The 24,784-nt window shown below is 32.5% G+C and overlaps 3 protein-coding genes and 1 long non-coding RNA gene across 5 annotated transcripts; 2 read left to right on the top strand and 2 right to left on the bottom strand.

The window, feature by feature from the left end:
• The first annotated feature begins 3,625 nt into the window (after window positions 1-3,625).
• On the top strand, window positions 3,626-7,254 carry LOC121215351 (putative mediator of RNA polymerase II transcription subunit 12). The gene is made up of 2 exons (XM_041089737.1): window positions 3,626-4,227; window positions 6,258-7,254. Exons 1-2 carry the CDS (start codon window positions 3,695-3,697, stop codon window positions 6,901-6,903), a joined length of 1,179 nt encoding a protein of 392 aa, XP_040945671.1. The 5' UTR covers window positions 3,626-3,694; the 3' UTR covers window positions 6,904-7,254.
• A 322-nt stretch (window positions 7,255-7,576) lies between these two features.
• On the bottom strand, window positions 7,577-11,161 carry LOC107950659 (uncharacterized). The gene is made up of 4 exons (XM_016885541.2): window positions 10,979-11,161; window positions 9,388-9,621; window positions 9,216-9,317; window positions 7,577-8,629 (listed from the first exon to the last, which is right to left on the bottom strand). Exons 2-4 carry the CDS (start codon window positions 9,608-9,610, stop codon window positions 7,896-7,898), a joined length of 1,059 nt encoding a protein of 352 aa, XP_016741030.1. The 5' UTR covers window positions 9,611-9,621; window positions 10,979-11,161; the 3' UTR covers window positions 7,577-7,895.
• Window positions 11,162-18,450: 7,289 nt separating this feature from the next.
• Window positions 18,451-21,722, bottom strand: LOC121215350 (sufE-like protein 1, chloroplastic/mitochondrial). 2 transcript variants are annotated; one of them, XM_041089735.1, is made up of 2 exons: window positions 20,291-21,722; window positions 18,451-20,053 (listed from the first exon to the last, which is right to left on the bottom strand). In XM_041089735.1, the coding sequence occupies exon 1, from the start codon at window positions 21,648-21,650 to the stop codon at window positions 20,589-20,591; it is 1,062 nt and encodes a 353-aa protein (XP_040945669.1). In that variant the 5' UTR covers window positions 21,651-21,722; the 3' UTR covers window positions 18,451-20,053; window positions 20,291-20,588. The 2 variants fall into 2 exon arrangements, with proteins under 2 accessions (XP_040945669.1, XP_040945670.1); XM_041089736.1 differs by having other exon boundaries at window positions 20,304-21,722.
• A 939-nt stretch (window positions 21,723-22,661) lies between these two features.
• Window positions 22,662-23,649, top strand: LOC121215349 (uncharacterized). The gene is made up of 2 exons (XR_005911169.1): window positions 22,662-22,808; window positions 22,899-23,649. It is a non-coding gene; the product is annotated as an uncharacterized lncRNA (long non-coding RNA).
• Window positions 23,650-24,784: the final 1,135 nt, after the last annotated feature.

Here is a 24,784-nt window from a genome sequence, read left to right as displayed (position 1 = left end):
ATAGAAGGGAAAAATGTTCAGCATGTTATAAAACATAAGAATAAGAGATGAAGTTTAATTTCCGAGCTTTGGGGCAAAAGTGTAATTATGTAAAAGTTTAATGGCAAAATCATAATTTTGCCAAAGCTAGAGTCGATGGCTGTTTTGGTAAATGTGAGTATTAAATAAACTAAATTTGCTATTATAGATCAAGAAGAACGGAATCTGAGGTTAGACAAAGGAAAGAATAAAGTTGAAGACTAAATGGGTGGATTTGGCTATATTTTGTACCGAGTTAAGTTTACGGTAAATAAATGAAATATTTCAATAATTATTATTAAATCTGCTATTTTCAAGAAATTATGTATTTATTTTATGAAATTATTTAATGTTGACTCAAGTATGAGAAGATAGAGAATTAGTATTAAAAAGTCTCGTTGAAACATTAGGAATGTATCGGATACAAATGTCATGACATTTGGGTAAAGAGATCCCATGTAAGACCATGTCTGGGACATGGCATCGGCATCATTGAGGTTATGAGAGGTCTCATGTAAGACCATGTCTGGGACATGGCGTTGGCACCGAGATGAGAGGTCCCCCATAAGACCATGTCTGGGACATGGCATGGGCACCGATATGAGAACTCCAATGTAAGACCATATCTGGGATATAGCATTGGCAATACAAAAAACATCCCATGTAAGACCATGTCTGGGACATGACTTTGGTATGTTGTTATCAGATATGAGACCCAAGTATCATTATTATTCCAATGTGGCTCAACGAGCTAGAAAACAAATTGTGTTCTATGAAAGTTCAGGTAAAAGCATAAATAGCAAATTCAGGTGAGTTATAAGAGTTAAGAACATATTATGTTATCAATTGAGAACCAACATTTCAGCAAGCGAAGAGTAAGCTATAATCATGAGTTATCTAAGTAAACAAGTGAACGAGTAAGAGATTAAGTAAAGAGGAAATTAGAGATCATGACACTTGAGTATATTTATTTGTGTTAAATGTTGTTATTTATTTGCTTGTAAACTTACTAAGCTTTATGCTTACTTCTTTTATTTTCCTTCTTTTATAGTATTGCAAAGCTAATTCGGGGATCTTAAAGACGTCGAAGAACGCTCACACTATCAACAACAACAACAACTCAGTATTTTATAATGATCAATGTTTGAGCTATGGCATGTATAAGGACTTAGTCATTTTGAAAGTATGTCCTTATGATATTGCTAAAGGATGATGTGTAAATATGTGATAATGTTAGCTATTAAAATGGCTAAGTAAGAATATGTTTGGTATTATGAATGCCTAGGTGATAATTTATACCTAAAAATTATGAAAGAGTAAAAATTTGCAATGAAACAGTTTTGGGACAGTAGCAGTGACATGACTTTGAAAAATCACCAATGATAGTATAAAATTAATTAGAGGGTTAATGATATATATAATTAAATCTTATTGAGTCTATTTTCATAGAAAAATAACGGTATGGGTAAAGAAAATTTATATTCTGAGATATTTGTATTTTAGTTATACAAGGTCAAAGTGGTTTTGGAATCCCCTATTCTGATTTTAGAAAACCATTAAAAATTTTACAAAAATATTTATGAGTTGTAATTTATATTTCTAGATTCCCTAATGAGTCTATTTTCTGTAGAAATAAGTGAGAACACCATATTAAAATCATACAATGATAAAATTGAATTTTAGTGATGAGAGGTCAGGACAGTCGAACAGTGAAACAGGGAAGACTTTAACTAATAAACTGTACTAATTGGCTCAACCAAAATTTCTGAAAATTTTATGGTAAGAATATATATGAGTCTAGTTTTAGGGAAAATTTACGGATCTAAATTTTGAGTTTCGTATCTCGATTTAAAATTAATTTAGCAACTGCTACGCGATTGGACAGCTTTGTTGTAAATAGTGAAATTAATTTTAAAAGCAAATTCTTATGCCTCAAACTAGTAAGTTAAGTCAAGTAACGCCTCATGCTCGACTCCGGCAACGGTCTCTGGTAAGGGGTGTTAAACAAATTATTTGTTTGGCTAATAAATAAAATGTTGGATTTGAATATTGGTAAATCCAAGTTCAATTTTATAAGATTTATATTTTGAATTTCAAAATCCATTTTAAAATTGAGAGTTTTTAAAATCTAAGATTGATTAAAAAAATATGAGAACTTTTTTATTCTATCTCCTTTTACACTTCCTTCAAAACTCAAACAATAGATAATTATTTTTATATATAATACATCATCAACGAAACTCAAGTTTTTCAAAATCGGATCAGTAGGTGAACCGTTCCGACCACCAATACTTGATTCAACCTGTTCGGCCGACTTGATAGGTTCAATTGAATAAATTATTAAAAATAAAAAATATTTAAAAATAGATAAAAACAAGTTTAATCAGTTTGACTGTTGGTTCAGCCCAATCAATCAGTCTAATGCCTTTCTCCAAACCGACACACTAGTTGGTTTCTGGATCATCCACTCTAATGCCTTTCTCTAGACCGGTACCCTAACCGATTCTCAATCTGACTGGTTAGTCCAATCTAGTTTAAACAACAATGTTCAAAATCCTCCTAAATAATTAAACTTAAAATATATATATTTTTAAAGCTTAGATTTAATTGAAATCCAAATCTAAATTTGAATTATCCAAACAATGAATTTAGATTAATTCAAAATCTTGAATTTTAAATATTTTAATTTCCAAACAAAGAATTTGGAAGTGATGAATTCATAAATAATAAACTTGAAAGTTAAAATTTTGAAATCTAAATTCTAGTTCCTAAATGCTCCCTAAAATACAGAGAACCAATAATTTTGCTTAATGTTTTTTTTTTCTATGGTTTTTTTTAAAGAATGGGTATTTGATAATTTCTATATAGATAATATACAAAGAGAACTTTGAAGGATTTAAAAACGAGTTTATTGGTCAAATTAGGAGAGCAAAAGAGAGAGCGTGTTTTATTGATCAATCGGGATATTTACAAAGCTTCTCCAAAGTCTCTATTTATAGGCATAAGAAATATAAATGAAGTAGAGATACTTCTAATGACTATTAGAATTTAAAGTACATCAAAACTTTATTAATCTTAATAGACATCCACTTAATAAGATATTTATAACAGCTTGATTTTTTTTCTATGGTTTTTCAAAGAATGGGTATTTAATATTTCTATACAAATAATATACAAAGAGAACTTTGGAGGATTTAAAAACGATTTTCCCTGATTCTCTCACGTTGTATCTAATTTTGAAAATTTTATCCACTTTTATTTTAATCTTAATTCTTATAATTTTCTAAACTTTTAAAAAGAATATCATCTTTTTTTATCTTTTTATATATAATTAGGGTCAAAATGATAGAAAGTATAAAAATTGAGGACTAAAATTGTTATTATACCAATTAAAATTTAACAATCAGATGACCAAAAGATAGTTTCAAAAACTTTAGTGATCAAATTATAATTTTTTAATTAAGTGGGCAAATTGAAAATGTATTTACTAATAGTTTACCAAAAAAATTATAATTTATTTATGTGTGTTAAGTGGGCCCAATAGATTGTTTCGTTGCCGCACTGTATCTAATAATTCATGAATTCCGAGGCCCAACTCTTTTATTTTCCCCAGCAATTACTTCCTTCTTTTATTTTACCAAAACAGAGGAAAAACAAAGCAAAAAAGATTTGAGAGATGGAGGAAGCAAAGGCAATGGCTCATCATCAACAGCAGCAGCAGCAGCAGCAGCAGCAGCAGCAATTTCTCTTACAAAAACAGCAACAACAACAACAACAGCAACAACAACAACAATTTCTTCTCCTACAACAACTTCAAAAACAAGCCCAACAAAACCAACAACAGCAGCAGCAGCAACAAGCAATTTCTAGGTTCCCTTCAAACATAGATGCCCATTTACGTACTACTCCTGGTGTTATTCATCATCGTCCCATTAACATCCAACAAAACCCTAATTCTACCCCCATTCCTAACCCTAACCCTAACCCTAACCTTAATTCCTCCCCTAATTTACAACAACAACAACAACAACAACAAACGCCACAACCACAGCCGCCGCCGCAGCAACAGCAACAGCAACCAAACCAACAGCAGAAGCAGATCCGACCCTTGAATCAAGCGGAGCTCCAGATGGCTTATCAGGATGCCTGGCGTGTTTGTCACCCAGATTTCAAGCGGCCTTTTTCTTCCCTTGAAGATGCCTGTGAGAGGTTTGTGTAGAATTTCTTTAATTTTTTATGCAAGTCATTGGGAATGGAATTCTGGGTTTGTTTGATTCTTCATTTTTTCCCTTTTGGGGTGTCAAAAAAATGAGCCTTCTTGGAAACGAAAGAATAGGTTTTCTTAGTTCTTTTTTTTTCTCCTCGAGTGAATCTGAAAAGATGGGAATTTTGAGTAATGGATTCCTTTTACCATTTTGTTGAACCTGGGCTCGCATGTCTAGCATTTGTGAATTTGATTTATAAGGAGATTTATGTTATTTTCTAATAGAAAGTAGAAACTTGTAGTCTTGCAAATCAGCTTGTGAGAATTTGGGTAGATTTCTTTTGTTAGGATAGTATGTTATATCTTGTAAAGAAATTAGGATTTTTTATTTGTTACTGGCATAAGTTTCTCGGTACTACTAGGATTGAAGGACCATTTACAAGGATATGGGAATAGGTTATATCTGATAATGTTATGCTTTTTGACATGTTGGGATTTGTTTATAAATGAGATCTCCAGAAACTGTGGGAGTTAAAGGGATGATCAAATTTGATGTTGATGTGTTTCATGTAGTCAGTTTTTGTTTTGTCTAATTCTTCTGAGATTGAAGACATATATCTAGAAGAGTATATTAATCGCATGTCTTCGTTAGAAATCAATTGGAGTTCATATGCATAAGACGGAATAAATTGATGACGTGTTCTGACACATGGCAATTTGGTGGATGAAATTATGGGATTCACCTACATATGGTTGGAAAATACTTGAGAAATACACTTTTTGCATGGTTTCTCTGCACCTAGGAGATTACATCAGTTAAAAACTTTTAGAAATGTTCATTTTCAGAGCAATGCGCCATCTGGCAGAAATCCTTTCAGCTAGAAAGTTTAGTTGCTTTCAGCTTTGTCACCTGTTTCATGGGGAAAAGTGTGAATTATTAAATAAATAAATGAATTATTAAATTTTATTCATAAGATTGTACCTTCCTTGTTGCATTGAGCTTGGCTGTCAAAATCACTGAGTGGTAGCTAACATTCATGTGTTCCTGTAAGCAAACTGTTATATTTGTATTTGCATGAATACGCTGGAGTTGGCAGAGTGACTAAATAATATTTTTTATGTCCAAGTCTTTCATAGTGTTTCGAATGTCCTCATGTCCTGCTACTATCAATTCACAAGATACTTCACCCTTTATTCAGACTTTGCTTTGCATTCCTCTTGCTTATGGTTTTTGAAACATCATGTCCTGGACTCTCTATGCATGTTCATTTCCGCTTTAAACAGGACTAAGAGTTTTTCAGGAAACACTTTTGAAGTTGGAGACAACTTTTGTGCTTCATTTGGTGTCGTCAGGCTCCGAAAATTTTTTTGTAATTGAATGTCTTTTTGTTTCCTTGCTTCTTTTGACTTGTATGACTCAATAAAACCAAGAATGTGGAATTGTGGAAATACACACACATGCATGCAGTTTGAAATTTTTTTGTTTCTACCTACGTTCTTCCTCTCAAATTTTCTCCCTTTCTCGCATCTTATGTGAGCACAGCTTTACATTATCCATGGATAATACATGGGCCTTGCTATTTTAAATTTGGCCTCTTGATGGGATTTGATATATGCTTCAAAGTTTCTGCATTACAGTGCTTCCTGCTTAATCAACATTTTTCTGAAGTTTTTTTTTTATCAAATTTCCTTCAAAGAGAGAGAGCAAGGAGAAACGAAAAAGAAAAGAAAAAGGAAATAGGGAGTAGTTATTGTGAAAATGAAATCCTTTATGATGAATGAAATCTAGCATATATGCCATATATAGCTGCAAGGGAAAATTCTCCTGAACTTTTTGATTGAATATTTTCGAAATAATATGGGGGCTCATTCATGGGAAATTTTTGGGTCAAATATTTTACAGACTTTATTTGGAAGAAAGGGTATATGGTGAAGCATAGGAAAAGCAAGCTTTTGTCTGCTAATTGCATAATCATATTGGGATAAAAATTTGATCTCTCTCTCTGTTTTTTAAACTATGTTGTGAAACTGTCAGGTTACTACCTTACCATGTAGTAGCAGACTATGAAGCAGAGGAGGATGATAAAATTCTTGATTCAGACACAACTGGCCAGATGCCATCTCGCTCCCAGCAGTGGGATAACAACATTGCTGCTAAAGTTGCAGAGTTCACAGCCACATTTGAGAAACAGGCTCTTGCCTTCAATATAATATCTCGCAAACGAGGTGTGGGGGAATTCCGATCCGAGGAAAGGCTGATGATTGAGCAAGCTCTTCTCCAAGAAGAGAAGAAAGCGTTGCTTGATTTGAGAGCAGAAATAGAATCTAGGGAGAAGGCTGGCCGAGAGGCTCATGAGGCTAAGTTGAGAATGGCAGCAATGGTTCAGGCAGAGCAAGCTCGAGCTGAATCACAAGCTCATGCTGAACTAATGGCTCGAGGACCTATAAGGGCAAACGCTCTTGGGTCTCAAGGAAACAACCTTGCAATTGGTCATGACATTCGGGAGCAGCCTCAGGGTGTAAACCCTGATGAGATGATGAATGGATGGGGTAGCAGTGCACAGAGGGATGAAAAGGAACCATCTGAAGATTTCTTGAACGATGAGGAGACTGAAAATGGAGATACAAGTGTGCAGAATGACTGGCGCGAAGTTGGGGAGTTTGATTTGAACAGTAGATAAGTCATGAAGTGCATTTGGTATCTCCGTTTCCATTAATCTCTTTTTGCCTCATTTGTAAAAGAAAACACGTAGTGAAGGCATACAAGGACAGTTTCATTATGCTCACCATTTTTGTTCTGCACTGACGGCTTTGGTTCACCCTGGTAAATGTTGTGTACAGTCAGTCACCCAGTCCCAAACCAAATGGGCATATTCAAAGCAGATCACTTTGTTTACTTTTTGTGCAAGACAACTATGAACTAAGCCGATAAGATAGATTTTGATAGGTAAGGCGTAAGGGAACTTGGAAATGGACCTCAAGAATGGCATGTGCTTTGAATGTCAAGAATCAAATGGTCGTGCATTGGAACATATTTACATTCACCAACTTGATTTTATCTATAAGCCTGTTTGACCCTTTGAAATGCATTATTAAAATATTAAAAGGGTAAAGTGAACAATTTATTATTAAAAATCTATTATTATGGGTCCAATCCGATTAGAATCTAGCCCAACTAATAAATTCATGGGTATACCAGTAAGTAATTCCACAAGTTTACTTTTTTATTGTCTTTGTTCGGTATGCCTTTGCTTGCATTTTTGCTAGATTACTCTATTAACAATATTTTTCCCTGAAAAATACAGTATGCCTCACCAATATAGTTTCATGACTACAAAAGATAACAAGACCAACTAGAAAAGGAAAAGAGCACTTGGTTTAAGATTTCTACAAGAAAGGAGGCAGTGGTCAAGCAAGAAAAACGTTAAAAATTAACAAAACCACTATAATGGTGCCTAGTACTGTGCTTTTCCCTCTTTCTCTCTTACACATCTTATTCTCATACATAGAGATGCACATGCAAAGAACATATATATCTAACATGAATCTTAAGCCCAAATGATAGTGGGAAAGAAATGAGAAAAAGAGGCATATACTATACTTTTTTTTATCCTCAAATCAAAGAAAGAAACATGGGAAGACAAGCAAGAATGCACAAAAACCTAAGCATTACCTACAAAATATTGGGAAGCTGGGAATCCAATCTCAGTTGCAACTCCTTGATCTTCATGGAGAGCTCCATCTTCTGCTCCTTGTAGCTCTGCAATAGGTACTCTTTTCCTTCTATCACCTCCTTTAACTCTCCTACTTCTCTTTTCAGCATCTCAATTCTCTCCCCATCTTCCCTTCCCTTCTCAGGGGATTCCAAGTTGCTTTCTCCATCAACGTACCCATTGCCATGTCCATTTCTTATGTCATATGGCCAAGCTGTAGCATTTGAAGTCTTCTCATTTGTGCCAACATGTCCTAAACAATGATCTGCGATTGCCTTCCTCAGCCTTCGGATTTCCATCTCGGAGTCAAACAATTCTCTATTTGCTGCTTCCAGTTGTGACTGTAAATGAGTTGAGTTCGCCACCTGAGCGTTCAGTGAATTCTGCAGTTCCACAATCTGATCCTGCATCTCCAGTATCATATCATCTCTTCTCTTCAGCTGTTGCCTTAGTTTCTGTATCACTTCCCGCTTGCTAAATATGTCAGAGCCAGACTCTGAGACACACGGCGAGTCGGAGCAGTTAGAATGATGGAATGGTTTTGGGGGCAACTCAAGGCGATCGGGAGACGAAGCCCACATGACACCATTATCCTTGTTAAAATCAGTCGAAGGAACTGTCACCAGAGGTAAAGCAATTTCAGATTCGGGCATCTGACCATTTGGTGGGTGCTTCTCCCCTATGCTTCCAGATCCTGTTTTGAAACCAAACTTATATAAGACACCGATAGATAATAATAATAAACACAAAAGTAAACCTTGACTTTCACTACCAAAAGAGCCGAAGCGTTGGAGAATATATCAATCTATGACTAGCCAAATTATGAAAGGCAAGAACTAGAGCGCTTTAAGGAACTTAAAATGGACCTCCTCTCAATATGAAGAGCAAAATATAGCCAAGGGAAATACAAATGCTACCCAACATTTCAGAACTATGTTGGTCTAACTTCTCGTTTTTAATAAAAGACCAGTGTCAGTCGCATATCACCACCTCAAGGCTCAAAGTATGATTAAAAAGTTATAAGAAACTGAAGCTGCCAAGTATTAATACTGTAAGGCAAGCAATTCAAGGTTACGACAATTCACAAAAGGCTCCGTCTGCAAGGAAAACTAGACTTCGTTTCTTCTCTTTAAAGCCAATATGCAAGTGCTTATATGCGTGTGTACACAAACAAGCTTATATTTACAAATTTTATCATCCCACTAAAAGACCCAAACTACAGCAAGTGCTTATATATACAAGCTTTGGACAGCTCAATTTATAAGATAGCTGCAACACACCTGACATGCAGTTGAAACAAGCATCATGGTCTTGGCTAAAGGAATACATATTTAACTGTAAACGACAACCTGATGGTCTCCTCCTGTCTGAAGTTCCGTTCCCTGTAACAAACCCAAAATTTAGCAGTTACAAATTGGATACAAATTATTGAAGCAATAGATACCTGTATACCTTTCAAACTAGTAGTAGCATCGTACTGTTGCTTTGTGTCAAGTGCCTGCTTCAGCTTGCAACCAAAGCGGATTGATAAGGTACTTAACAAGGCACCACCAGCAATAAGAATCCAATTTGGTCCCCCACCCTGAAATTTGTTTGACTTCTGACCCTTAGATACTTGACCGCCTCTTGTATTCATCTTACAAGTGAGGGGTAAGAGGGGATAACTCTGTACCATCCAAATATGACCTACAGTCAACATGAAGAGTATTCCATTACTATCCATGTAGAACAAAAGTTAGGTGAAATAGCATTCTACAAAATCACAAGAACAAGGTCTCATGACTTGAAACAAATGATGTAAAATACCTAAAATGCATGATTTTAAATTTGAGAGAAATTAAATGCTTAAAAAAAGAATCAAGATCTACCCTCCCAACATCCCATAGACTCTCTAAACATTATAGCTTTTCCTATAGAATTGTTTCATAGACAGAAGGTGTTTCCGGCTCTTGAAAGAAACTTTTATCACAGGAAATCAAGTCAACATCATAAAAAAACATACGAGGATAAGACCAAAAACCTTTTAAACAAATAACCACATTATTCTCCTCATACTAGGCTTTATGTAACAAGCTGAATAGCAACAAATGTGCAATTAAGCTGCTGAAGGTACAATAGAGCAGGTTAACATCTCTAAGCAAATATTGACCCAAGTTAGAATGTTGAAAATGACATAACATGCTGGACATCTCAAGCATACATGTATTTAAACCATACAATAATGCTTAAAGTCCAATTGTTCTCCCTGGTTTAGGCAGTCAAGTAGTTTTTGAACACCAAATAACATCTTAAAAATAGTTGGACCAGTGGTTAGACACCAGCAAATAATGCCCCCAAAAAATAGACATGACCAAAAACTCAGAGTAACCTCATCAGTTATAAAATTATGTCCAAGTTTTATGATTCGGGATTTGATTATTGGGTTCAGTAAAAAATCTATGAGGTCAATCATAAGAAAAGTAGTCATCTGCAATGGACACTTAATTTCATATTATGCTGAACTAAAATCAAAGAACGATATAGCTGTTCTATCAAATCATTCATTACATGGCATCGTAAGGGTGCGTCTGTGTCACCAAATAAGATGGAAAAAGTCCAAGATAAATCAACAAATAATGCATAAGGGTGATTAAGTTAAGCTAGACTTTGCCCAAATAGTAAAAATTGATATATTACTTCCTAATGTAATGAGAATACAGCAAATTTCAAATTCTAATACCAAAAACATTATAAAATACCCAGAGACTACAACTGAACTCACATGTCTCTCAACACCTACTAGGATTGATGCCAAAATAATAATAATAATAATACAAGGCTTAAAAATTCCTAAACAAAGAAAACCCAATAACTCCTGCCTACCAACTCCTGAGTTAATTTTGACCCTTTCCTTTTCCATTCATCTTCTTCTTCTTCTCTTAGTTATTAATTCAAGAGAACTTTCAAATGGAACAACTAAAACTTACATTACCCAAAATCAAAAACCAAAACTTCATCCCAATAATCTCAATAAAAAGAATTCGAAGAGCGAAAAAAAACAAACCTCATTCAAGAAAATTAGGGTTTCCGCTGAAACTTGGTCAGTTGCATCATCTAAGAAATGCTTCACTCTGTCACTATTGCCTCCCTCCCTCCCTTTCTCTCTCTCTCTAGAAGTGACAAGAAAATGTTTTTCAAATGCGATGGATGATGATTATTATTAAATTTAAAAAAAATAAAAAATAAAAAAGCACAATTTTAAAAAATAAAATAAAATAAAAATGTAAAACCTGGATACATCAGGACACGTGTCAGCTACTGCCTTCAAATCTCCGTTAGTTTGTGTTTAATCTGTTACTTTTGACTAAGGATTGATTAATTCTGTATTTATTTATTTTTAAAGAGCCACTTGCCGGTAAAAGCTGTGAAAGATTATAAATACGGTATACTTTGAAATTTTGACGATATGGATTATTTAATTTGATAGTTCCGTCAATCTTTGCACTTGTGTTGTGTAGCATTCTAATCGATCTATGAGGTCACGTGGCAATCTTTCAATATGCAACGTGACAAGTATAAATTAAAAATAAAAATACATAAATTATGTTTGTCATGTGGTATTTTGAGAGGTTATGTAGCACCATCATAATAGTGAAATATAAATTCAGAGGCCAACTAGATCCAAAATAAAATTTTAAATACTAATTACATACAAATGGACAAGTTCAAAGACCAATTTATATATTATCCCATTAATTAAAAAGAAATTTGTAAAAAATATATTTAAAATTTTTATATTTCATATAAACAATTGTTATCAAAAGTATATAATATTAATCCTTCAAATCATATTCTTTTTAAACAAAATCTACATAATAAATATTAATCTTTCTATTTGATTAACATGCATAACACTTGAATTAGGAGATTATACATACCACTATTAAACATGCAATAGTGCAGCTACCACTTGTATTTTCATATTAAATTTCAATTAAATTTGAAGCCGAGTCAAGTTAAACTTTAAAATAAAAATTTAAATTCTCTTGATTTTGTTTTCTTTATAATAACACTCACTGAGTATTTTGTTGGAGGATTATTAAAATTTTATTAACCAAGAGAAGGCAACAAATGTGATGACCATCTAGCAAATGTTGTAGTGTTGGTCTGAAGGTTTTAGAGTCACCTCCATTTAGTCTTACGATGAGTTTGGATGAGCGGTGCATTTTGTAACACCCCTTAACTTCAAACCGTCGCCAGAATAAGGTTACGAGGCATTACCGGATATCTCGGACAATTTACAAATAATTCTTAAATAAATAACAAACATATTATAAAATGATTATAAATTCATATAAATTTATGCTAATTGGCTTCATTCATTTTTTTTAAATTTCGACAGTATTTCTACTTATTTTTACATAAAACCCCCTGCAAACTTAAAACCAAAAACAAACCAATACAAATATTTCAATCAATGATTTTATACTTCAAAACGCTACTAAATCATGCTTAATAAATTGATTTACTACTTTAATTATAAAAGGTTAAAGTTAACATGTAAAAAAAAACTAATTCATATCTTTCATTTCATTTCAAGATTTAATACTAAGTTTACTAATTTATAACTTTAAATTTTATTTGTCATCCAAAAGATTATAACCATTTATTTACAACCAAGATCATTTAGCATATATATTTACATATATATATGCCTCGTGTATAATCACCTAGTACATGCCACTTAAACAAAAGGAATAAATACATCACCAAAATTTTCTTGATGGAGTCGGGATCTTTTTGGATGCTGAACTGAACCTTGAACTCTAATGATCTGCGCACTGAAAACAACCGTACGTTGAGTATTTCATACTCAGTGGTATTACCATAATTCAAATTATAATATTAATAAACATGTAATGCATAAAATCATACATACAAATTTAAACTCAAATTTCATATTTCAACAATAACAATTCATCAATTAATATCATATATCCACAATTTAGAACTTGGACACATCATGAACCTTAGATTCATTTCTCAATCTCATATTACATTTCAATTCACAATTCAACTTTTCATTTCATTTCAATAGCTCGATTGATCAACTCATTTGGTTTATCATTTCATTATTTACCCTATTAACAAAACTCGGACTTTGGCAGATACACGGATCCAACCAAACATTCCAGTATGGCACCCAGTGCCTCATCGAATAGTTTGAAGCAACAGTTGACACCCAGTGTCTCATCGGTAAAGCCGAAGAAAGTTGGTACCCAGTACCTCATCGAATCTATCTGAAGAAATATAGTGACACCCAGTGTCTCATCGACTCGAGGTCGAAGTATCCCTGAACTCTTCCAAGCCTATGGCATGCCAACTATATCCGACTCAACCCGTCTAGTTAATAGGGTATTCAAATCATTTTTTTCTATTTCAAATTCACTTTCAATTCAATTCAAATTCAAATTCACTTTCCACTTTCTAATCAATATACAATTCAATAACAATACATATTCAGATATTCGCATATAATCATACTTCGATTCAATTCAAACCACTTTTCAATCAATACACAATACACATATTCACACATAATCATAATTTAATTCGCTTTTATTCAATTCATATTTTTAATTCATTTTCCAAACAAATTCAAATCACTAATTACTTTTCAATCAATATACATTTCAAATTCTCACGTATTTTCTTTATACAATTCAATTTGATTCAATTCAAATCAATATTATCATTTCAATTACTTACCTAATTTTACTTACCATCCATATAAATTTAAATATAGCAGTTACTATAATTTGAATTATAGTAATACAAACCGTAAATCTCTCGTTTTAGTCCTCGAGAGCTTTTTCCTTTCCTTTCGATGTCAATGCCTCGAGTTCTTTGTTACCTACGAAAATAATAATAATTTACACTATTAATTACAGCACTAATTATGATAAATAATTGAATTTCTATTAAATTTCTTCCTTATTCTCAATTTGATCCCAACTAAGTTCACTTGCTTTCCTAATTCAATTCACACTCTATTTTTATTCAAATTTCATCCAAACTCGTATTTAACTATTAAAATTTCAGCATATTTTCCTAATTTCGAATTTATTTCAATTTAATCCCTAAAACTCAAAACTTATAGCTTAGTTAACAATTCAATCCTTTATTCAATTCCAATCAAAATTTCTATCAAATAAACCCTCAATTCCATCATTTATTCAACATAAATCCTACTCAAAAATCTATTAACTTTCAAAATTTCAACTTAAATCCAAGAGTATTTCACTCTTGCATTCCAAAAACATCAAATTTATAAGAAAAGGACTTGATTAAACTTACCAATTAAAGTTTCAAGCTTCAAATCCCTAGTTTTCTCTTTTATTTTTCTTTCCCTTTTTCTTTCGCTTTTTCTCCCCTGCTTCTCGTCTCAATTCTGTTTCTATTCTTTGTTTTTGTTTCTTTTTATATTTTATTTATTTTATTAACATACAATTGTCTACTATTTACTTTATTTTTAATAATAATAATAATATAAAACCATAATAATGTTTAATATTATAATAATTATATATAATATTTATGTATAACTTAAATAAAATCTTAGATTTTAATGCTATATGCATCATTCTATAATTAGACTTTCATTCTTTATTCAATTTGATCCTTTTTCTTAATTATTTTAAATTAGGCTAAATTCACCTAATTAATACCTAATTAAGCACTCAACTAAATTCACAATTACTTCTAATAATTATTTATGACTCAATTTACTAAGACAGAGGCCCGATATCATACTTTTTCGATACCCATAAATTTTGGGTCATTACACATTTACTTGCGGTTAGTGTAAAAACAGTGGTGATGGTGAGATTAGATACTATAACAATATTGTAACGTGAGACAAAAAATAAGCTAAACACTTCACACCGTACCTTATCGTCCATTCAAATCCACCCTTACTCCTCTATTGCAAGAGGATGCTTGTGTCATGGGTTGCGCATGGGACCTCGCAACCATGACGGATTCGTACGATCCATTGCATTCGAGGGAGGTCATTTGGCCCAACTGGACTGGTCCATTGCCTGGAGAAATTAAAAGCCTATCTCCAGAACTTGGCAAATAAGGAAAGTGATCTTCTAAAGATATGTTTGGCAAATATGGAAGGTAATCCTTGGAGATATGGGATCCTAGATATTAAATGAAATCTTTAGAAGATACGATTATGTAATCTTAGAGATTTTATATTGTGATAGCTTTTAATTGTAGCCATTGATGTATTTTGATTTAGACCGTTGATTTTGGAGAGCCTCAGCTATAAATAGAGGACTCTCTGCTCATTGTAAGTTTGTTCAGTTGTTAATTGAATTCTGAGAGTATTCACTCAAACTTTTCTCTCAAGTGTTCTTACTTTCTATTGCTTTTGTTCATCTTTCAAGTTCGTTCTTACTTCGTTCTTCTGCTGTTCTTCGTGGTTGCCTTAAAGGAAATTCTGTTGAATTCATAATTGTTGCGAGTTAGGCTGACTTAGGCGTTGTTGAGCAAAGAAACTGCCTAAGGCCGCACGGATCGCGTGGGAAAACTCTAGGTCTGTGACACTTGCAGTAGAGGCGAAGTTGGTATGTAATTATTCTAATTCCTCTTTTTTGTATAAAAAACAATAAAATTGTTTTCTATATCTATAAAAATTGAACTTAAGGCTTTACTCGAGAAGCATTAAATTTCTTGTCTTAATACGAAGGCATTTTGCATGATGAAAAATGATCATTTAAAAAAAAATTATTAACTTTCCGGATAATATAATTTCTTTTTAGAATCACTTTACCTCAAATACAATATTGTGATGTGAGAAAGTAACTTTCCCATGTTATTGGAAAATGGAAATTAAATTTAACATTGAAACAATATCACCCTTCTTTTTTTCTAACTACAAATCATTAAAATTATTCAATTTTATAATTTTAAATTTATTTTAACTATTATCAAATTTAAGTTCAAATTTTATTCTAATTTAAATATATATTAAGTATTTAAAACTTATTTTAAATTTAATTATATGTTAATTTTTTTACAAAATAATCATATATATTTGAGATAAATATATTATATTTTATTTATTTAAAATAAATACATTATTATTACTTAAAAATAAATAAGTTAAATTAAATATTTTTAAATAATAAACTAAATTTTGTTAATAATAAATATAATTAAAAATTATTTTAAAGAATTATATTTTATTTGATGAGGCTAATTTCGAAATATACTATCACATTCCTAGTAAAATTCTTAGTAAATCAAATATATCAATGTACCAATAAATAAATAAATATATTTACTATTATAACTCCAAGTTGTTGCCTATTAGTTGAGTTTTCGCCTTCTATAAAATTAGCTTAAGTTCAAATCTTCACCATACCAAAAAAATGTATCAATGTAACACTCTTATAATTAAGTTAAACAATTAAATCTATTTTTTTAAAAGCTTAACCCGTACCATTTTCTCCATTTAATATCTATTTTTTGTTATAAGTGATACCTAAATTATTCTTCTATTACCCATTTTTCACAAAAAATATTATACCTAATAAAAAAATTCTAACCAATAATAGACTGCCACACCATATAACTTTAACAAATAATTATTTTTTAAAGGTAAAAATATTTTCTAATTTTTTTTACATTATTTATTTCTCTTAATTTATTTCTCTTTTTCTTCCTTTATCATATTTGGCAATGCCAATAATGCTCGAAAATTGCCTCCCATGATTGAGACATTGGCAATTAATCTTGTATTTGAACTTCACAGCTCAACCTTACTAAATAAAAAAAAGTTTTTTCATCAATAAAAACTAGTGTTTCAAAATCGAACCAGACTGGTCGGTTGAACTTGTTGGATCAGGAACCAGTCGGGCTACCAATTTGAGATTGGGGTTGACTAATTGACTCACAAGTCGATACAAATCAATTAAATCGAACTAAAAAATAGATTGAACCGGTTTCTCTATTTTTAATTTTATGATTTTTTAAATAATATATTTGATTGAGCCGGTCAAACCGTCTGATGGCTTGACTGGTTCAACCATCGCTTCAACTCTGAAAATCTTAATTGAAACCATAAAACCCAAAATGCTCAAATTTATAGAAGAAACCCAAGACGAGAGGAAGAAAAAAGAAAAGAAATATAAAGTAAAGATATATATATATACAGAAAATAATATTTTTTGTTTTTTTTGTTGCAAGACAATTTTCAATTGATTTTTTTTAAAAAATAGACTTAAGGGTAGAATTAACAAGTAGTCAATTTGGAAAAAAAATTTAGATACAGCTTATGATTAAAAAAAATTAGGCACTGGAATAGAAATAATAATATAATTTAAGTGTTAATTTACGAGTTAAAGTAATAATTTTAATCAATACTATGTTACATATAACAAACATTATAATGTTACATTTCACATTCTCATTTCAGTGACAGAGAAAAAAATGTTAAACACCACATACGTATAAACTATTCTACTTTAATTCATCAAATCAATGAGAAAATGTGTGATATAAACTATTCTACTTTAATTCATCAAATCAATGAGAAAATGTGTGATCATTTCGATTAATAAGGCAAGGCATAAATTTAGACCGAAAGTAATTGTTATTAATTTAATAAAAAATATTACATTTAAATTTAATTATAAAAAATATCAATATCAATATAGAAAGAAGATAATGAATGATTAACAACAATCCGACTTTAGGAAAGCCCCTGAAGAGGCAAATTATGAGGCATGTAGGCTTGGAACTTAGACTCGATTGTGTCAAACACAGATTTCATGCTTTTGGACCATGACTGGAGTTGTGTTAGATATAGGTGATCACCATAAATGCTTGAAGAAAAACGGTACAACATAAACTTTAATATAGAGCGTTACCAACATCTTTATCTTTGTAGTATGGCAGCAGCTCAGCTGCATACAGGACATTTGCAGTCCCTCAATGCTGCTCACAAACCAAGCAACAATTGCTTTCAATTAAAAACAAAGAGTTTAGATAGATGCACAGCAAAGCTTTGGACTTATTGGTTAAAAGTTACCACGTCGCTCACACATAATCATTATCGAATTTCGGGTATCATCAACACTGGAAAGTCTAGTGAAACACATTTCTTTACTACAAGCTGAGATACGATAACCGATAAATATTAACACAACTAGCCACTACCATAACTATTGATCATCAAAAATTGGAAAAGTAAGAAAGATCAATGCAAGATGTGCTGTCTACGGTCTATAGCAGCCAAAAGCAACCACCTACAGATGTCACAGACTTAGATTTTTCCCACACGATCCATGCGGCCTTAGGTAGTTCTTTCGCTCAAAAACGCTTAAGTCAGCCTAACTCGCAACAATTGAAGATTCAACGGAATTCCTCTAAGGCACCCATGAAGAACAGCCGAAGAACAAAATAAAAACGTACTTCAAAAGATGAACAAAAACCACAGAAAAGCAAGAACACTTGAGACAAAAGTTTGAGTGAATACTCTCAAAATTCTATTAATAACTGAATGAATTACAATGAGGGGGAGATGCCTCTACTTATAGCTGAGTCTTCCCAAAATTAACGGTACAGATCGAAATACATCAATAGCTAAGATTAAAAGCTTATCTAGATATCAAATCTCTAATACTACAGAATCATATCTTTTAAAGATTACATTTAATGTCTAGGATCACATATCTTTGAAGATCACATTCCATATTTGCCAAGCACATCTTTAAAGATCACTTTCCATATTTACCAAGCTCCGGAGATGGACTTTCAATCTCTCCAAGCAATGGACCAGTCCAATTGGGCCAAATGACCTCCCTCAAATGCGATGGATCATATAAGTTCGTCATGGTTGCGGGCTCCCATGCGCCACCCATGACACAAAAACCAACTAGGTGGTAATCCATTGGGATATTGAGATATCCAACTACATCTTATGCATCTAATATGCCATTAACATCTTGCATCAATTTTCAACACACCATCCTCTTATATGAAATTCTTAATGTTTTAATTCCCCTTATTTGACTCTCACTACAACCGAGAACCCCCTAATCTATGTACTGGCCCCCAAAAGAAAGAAATGGGAACTATTGTCAAATGTTCAGCTCACATGCCTATTCTCAATACATAAGATTGTACCTGATACCAATATAAATGAACAGCCTTAACAATTAAATTCAATGATAAAACATAATGAACAACCATGTTTTGATACCCTTTTACATGTTAATAACACAGAACACCATCATCTTTCATTGTTAAAATGCTATTAATTTACAAAGGGCTAAATAGTGGGAAAGAATCAACAAAGAGATGTATTACTTATCATATCATATCCATGTTAGTGATAGTCTCCAATGTAGGATTAAGCCTTGAAGTCTACAACTCACGGCTGCTGCACATTTACTTCAAATCAAATTCCAGAACTTTTATATGAAAAGCCAAGGAAACTAAGAACATGACTGAAAGCCCCATTAATGAACAGTTTGAAAAATTATCGAAACAGAACAGCCACATAGGTATATCTGATTTCTCATTAAGCACATTTTGTAAACCTACAAAGTAAGGCATATCAAATGCATTTAAAAAACCATAGTTTTAACTAGCCATGACAACTCTTCATTTTGCTTCAACTTAATTATCTTTGAACAGCATTACCAATTAATTTTAATCATAGACATAGAACGAACAACCATGTTCCCTTTGACATATTAACAGAACAGAACCACGATCTTTTATTGTTAACATGCTCTGAATGTACAATGAGCTAAATAGAGGGAAATAATCAACAAAGAGATCTATTACTTATCATATCAATGTTAATGACAATCCCTCATTAAGGATTAGGCCTAGAAGTCCACACAACTCACAGCTGCACTTTTACTTCAAGCCAAATCCTTGAACTTCTATATGAAAAACCAGGGGAACTAAGAACATGATTGAAAGCCTCAGTAGTGAATAATTTTACAAGTTATTCAAACAAAACAGCCCACAAGCAGTTATTTAAACAACCAGCTAACGCGAAACTGATTCATGAATGGTCAAAAATTCAGCTTCTCAGTTAAGCGGCTTTTCAAACCTACAAGTAAAACATATCAAACATATTTTAAAAGACCATATTTTTCACTAGCCATAACCACTCCTTATTTTGCTTCAACTTACTTAACAATTAAATCTAATGATATAAGATAATGAACAGCCATGTTTTAAAAACCTTTTACATATTAGAAAAACAGATACCATTACCGATTATTGACATGCTATGAATGTAATGAGAACTAAATAGAGGGAAAAAATCAACAAAGAGATGCATTACTTATCATTTCCACCTTAGTAACAGTCCCTCATGTAGGATTAGGCCTTGAAGTCCACACACCTCAGAGCTGCGCATTTATTTCAAACCAAATCCCTGAACTTGTATATGAGAAAACAGGGAAACTAAGAATAATTTGAAAAGTTAAACAGCCACACAGGCAGTTATTTACCAAAAAAAAAAAAATCCAACGTACAAAAACTCTCATTTCTCAGTTAAGCACTTTTGGAGAACCTACAAAGTAAAGCATATTAAAATGTATTAAAAAAGACCATGTTTTTCACTATTCATGAACATCTCTTCATTTTGCTTCAACTTCAGAGGGTGTCTTTGCCACGATAGACAAGGCGTGCAATCCACTCTGCAATTCCTGATCCAACAAACCATAAACTAATCTATGCCTTTTAACCAAACTCTTCCCTTCAAATTCCTTGGACACAATTTTCAGATTAAAATGTGTTTCCCCATCACTGCCCCTCACACCAGCATGTCCAGCATGCTGATAAGAAACATCCTCCACTTTCAATTCAATAGGACTAAGCTCCCTTTCCAGCTTCTCTTTGATCCTCATTCCTCTACTTCTCAAACCACCTGAACTTTCTTCACTACCTTTTAAAGAACTCGATCCAACACCAGAATTCTCATCAGCTTTTGAATCTAAACTTGAACTCTCAACAGGTTTTTCACTGTTATCATTCACAATCTGACCATTACCCGAAGACCCACTACCCTTCTTAGCTTCAATAAGCAACTCAAGTGCTTTCCTTTGCATCAACTTCAACATGTTCAGAAACCCATTGTTCCTTGAAGGTGTCAAGCTCTGTTGCAGCCCAAGACGCACAGCAAAATCAGGAGAAATCTTCAAAACTTCCGGGACAGGCCTTCCAGACAATCCATTAACCAGCAAGGCAGCGAGTCCTTTGGTTAAAGCAGAATCAGAATCTGCTTGATAGAAAACATTCTTATCTTCATCAAGGTAAGCCCTGACCCAAACCTGAGAAACACAGCCCTCAACTTTGTTGTCCTTAGTTTTGAACTGGGCATCGAGGGGTTTCAAGTTTTTTCCATAAAACATGAGCTGCTCGTACTTGGCCTTGGGTTCTTCAACCGACTGGAAAAGCTTGATGATATCTTGGAGCTTAGGAGGGAGTTCTTCCATTGGTTGGAGGGGGGTGGAGGTTGAGGAAGATGAAAGAAGCGGAGGTGGGGATTTGGTAGGGATGTTTTGGAAAGAGATAAATCTGTTGGAAGAGAACGGAAATTTTGAGGGTTTTGAAGGGAGAAGGAGGGGCTTTGATAGATGCACAGCGATTGGGTATTTGGAAGTGCAAAAGCGAGCACTAGATATGAAATAGGACGCCATTTTCTGATGTTTTAAAGCGCAGAGAGAGAGGCGAGTAATGAAACCACCTTATCAACCAAAGTTTCACCCTCAATATTCTAGTGAAACGCACCGTCTCTTTAAACTGTAATTTCTTCTTCTTTTTTTTCTTTGCCAGCCCTAAAACTGGAAATTAGGGGGAAATTAGAAAAAATGCCGAAAAAGAAAATTGGAATTAGGTTGTAATTCTCCAATTTTAGAGAATTAGGTTATTTTAGAGAGAGAAATAAAAAATGCATCTTAAAAAAAACGTTTTAAAAAAAAATTTACAGTTTTATCTTTAAATCTTAAGTTCGATTCCTCTCTTACTTACATTTACATTTTTTTACTTTTTTTAATTGATCTTTTTAATTAATAACTCTTTTATTTATATAAATAAATTAATAATTATATAATTATATAACAAAAATATTTATTTTATATATCATTATGTTAAAAATAGTTTTAATTCATAACTCTTTATTTATATATATAATAAAAACTAATTTTGATTTTATAACATTAAAATTTATCATACCTACAATGTAGATAAAAAAATAATAATATTTGAAATATTTTACATAGAAAAATAATAATATTTGAAATAATTATTTAATTTTATAATATTAGATATCATCATACCCACAATGAAGGCGGAGAAAATAACTATTTAATGTATAAAAATTAGGGTTAATTAGCTAAAAAAGGATAATTTTAAAAGTTAATTATGGAATTAGAACTTTTTTTTTCAAAGTCAAGGAAATAGACCAATTTTGAAGAGAAAAATAGAAAACATGTTCCGCAGGACGCGCTTTCAGCGTCCCTACTAACACCTCAATTGAAAACACGCATTGTTGGACACATTTTCGTCCAATGATAACTTTTTTCCAATGGTCAAAAAATACAATGGCTAAAAACGGTTAGTTTATTTACTATATAAACTCAATTCATTTTCTTTCTTTTGCATTTAAATCATATTCTTTAAATTCTCTCAACTATTTAGTTCTCATTTTTTTCATTTAATTTCTCTCAAATTTTAGTTGGTTTAAATTTATACTTCGTAATTTCTTTGATTTTATTTGATTTTTATAATTTATAAAAATGTCAATGTCGCTTATTGGTTTGGATGACAAACATATTTCTGGCATCCAATTGCAAATGGTAAGAAAAAAATATTTTTTTAAGAAATTTAATTAAGTTAATTATTAAGTTGTTAACATTATTAATTTTATAATTTTTTTATGTTTATAGAATTAGACTGAAAATCGAATTATGGAGACATACATACACAATTTAAATGTAAGGGCACCGTGTGTTATTGAACAGCACTTGCAAGAGGCAAGATTCTTGCACGTGTCTCGTATGTTCAAGGGGACTAAATTGGATACTGCACTTATTAGCGTTTTGGTGGAAAGATGAATACTCGAGACACACATTCCATCTTCAGTGCAGTAAGTGTACAATTACACTCGAGGACGTTGCTTTACAACTTGATTTACTGGTGGATGGGGCAGTCATTACGGGGGTAGTGGACATTGGCGATTATAGCCCAATTTGCAAGTAAGTATTGGCAAGGTGTCGGACAAGTTTAGTGGTTGTCAGATAGAGATGAAATGGTTAGAGGACAATTTCAATTATATCGACAACTCTGCGAGTGTCGTTGAAAAAAAAATACACGTGAGCTTTCATCCTGTGGTTAACCGGAGGTCTTTTAGTGCCCGATAAATCTTAAAATCCAGTACATTTAAGGTGGCTACTAAAACTAGTCGGCTTGAAAAAAGCGGGGCGACTTAGTTGGAGATCAACTATGTTGGCGACATTGTATCGAGAGATGTGCTAGATGACAGAACCACAAAAAAAAATTGGTGGTTGCATACTCCTTCTTTAGTCATGGGCATGGTATCGACTACCATTTATATGTCATCGAGTAAATGCCCCTTTTGAATTTTCACTTGTTCTGAGGTAAATTTCATTTGATAAATAATTATCATAATTATTATTATTATTATATTTTTGAAATAACATATTATTTGAATAGGTAGAGTAATGACGTAAGTCATATGGGTATATACCTATGAACTTGAAGATATCCAACTATTGTTAGACCAATGATCGGAAGCCGATGTTAGTTTTTGAAAATTTAAATTATATAATATTTATGCAAGGATTTGAAATTTAATATTAGGTACGTAATAAATTTTATAATTTCTTACTATAGTTTGAATAGATGCCATACGCTAATCTGAGAATTCAAGAAGGCATCCCGAATGAATTTTTGGCAAATCATTATATTTGGAATGTCAAGGTGTCATTAATAGTTTTTGCAACAGTTGAGATACACAAATTCGATCGAGTGATGCGTAAGTTTGGGATTAGGTAAAGTATTCCGTCGTCACTCTTGGAGCTCGATGAACTACACAAGATCGACTTGCGGGGGAGAACCGATGAAAATTGGCCTAAATTCTATGCTAAATATATATATATATTTGGGAGCATAAGTACGATTTCATACCTATACGCAAACTAATTCTCCCACCGGATTTGGCGACCTCTTCGAATTAGATAAAATAGTTTAGAGGTCAAATTAGATAAAATAGTTTATATAATAGGCCAATTTGCCTGGCCCATTTTGCTAAACCAAATAAAAAAGAAAAGAAAAACAAAATATTTAAGTTTAGCCCAAATGTCCATTTACACAACCCAATTACAATTAAAAAAAAACTAAAACTAAACCCGATCCTAAGCATCAGCCTGAATTCAACCCATGCCCAAAACGAATTCAGAAGCAGGAAACCCCTAGGGTTTCCAGAATGCCTCCAGAACCGCAGCAGCTCTTCTCGTCCGCACGTGCCAGGCCTCTACACTCACGCGAGCCTCCGTACGCGTGCGCCCGTACCGTACCTGTACACAAACAAACAAGCAGGAACGAACGGAAATAGCAGAGAAAAATAGATGGATTTTTATTTATTTTTCTTTTCTTTTCGATTCGGCTATATAAGGCCGATTCCAACGCTGTAAAGGCCCATTTTTCAGGGAGATATTGAATATAAAAAAATATAAGATTTGAGAGATATATTTTTTTTCTTCTTATCGTTTTTTTCACTGTTTTCTTTCTCTTTTTGCTTCTTTGTTATGAA

The sequence above is a fragment of the Gossypium hirsutum genome, chromosome D03, assembly GCF_007990345.1.
Source record: "Gossypium hirsutum isolate 1008001.06 chromosome D03, Gossypium_hirsutum_v2.1, whole genome shotgun sequence".
NCBI classification, from domain to species: Eukaryota; Viridiplantae; Streptophyta; class Magnoliopsida; order Malvales; family Malvaceae; genus Gossypium; species Gossypium hirsutum.
This window is presented reverse-complemented; position numbering and strand designations above follow the sequence as displayed.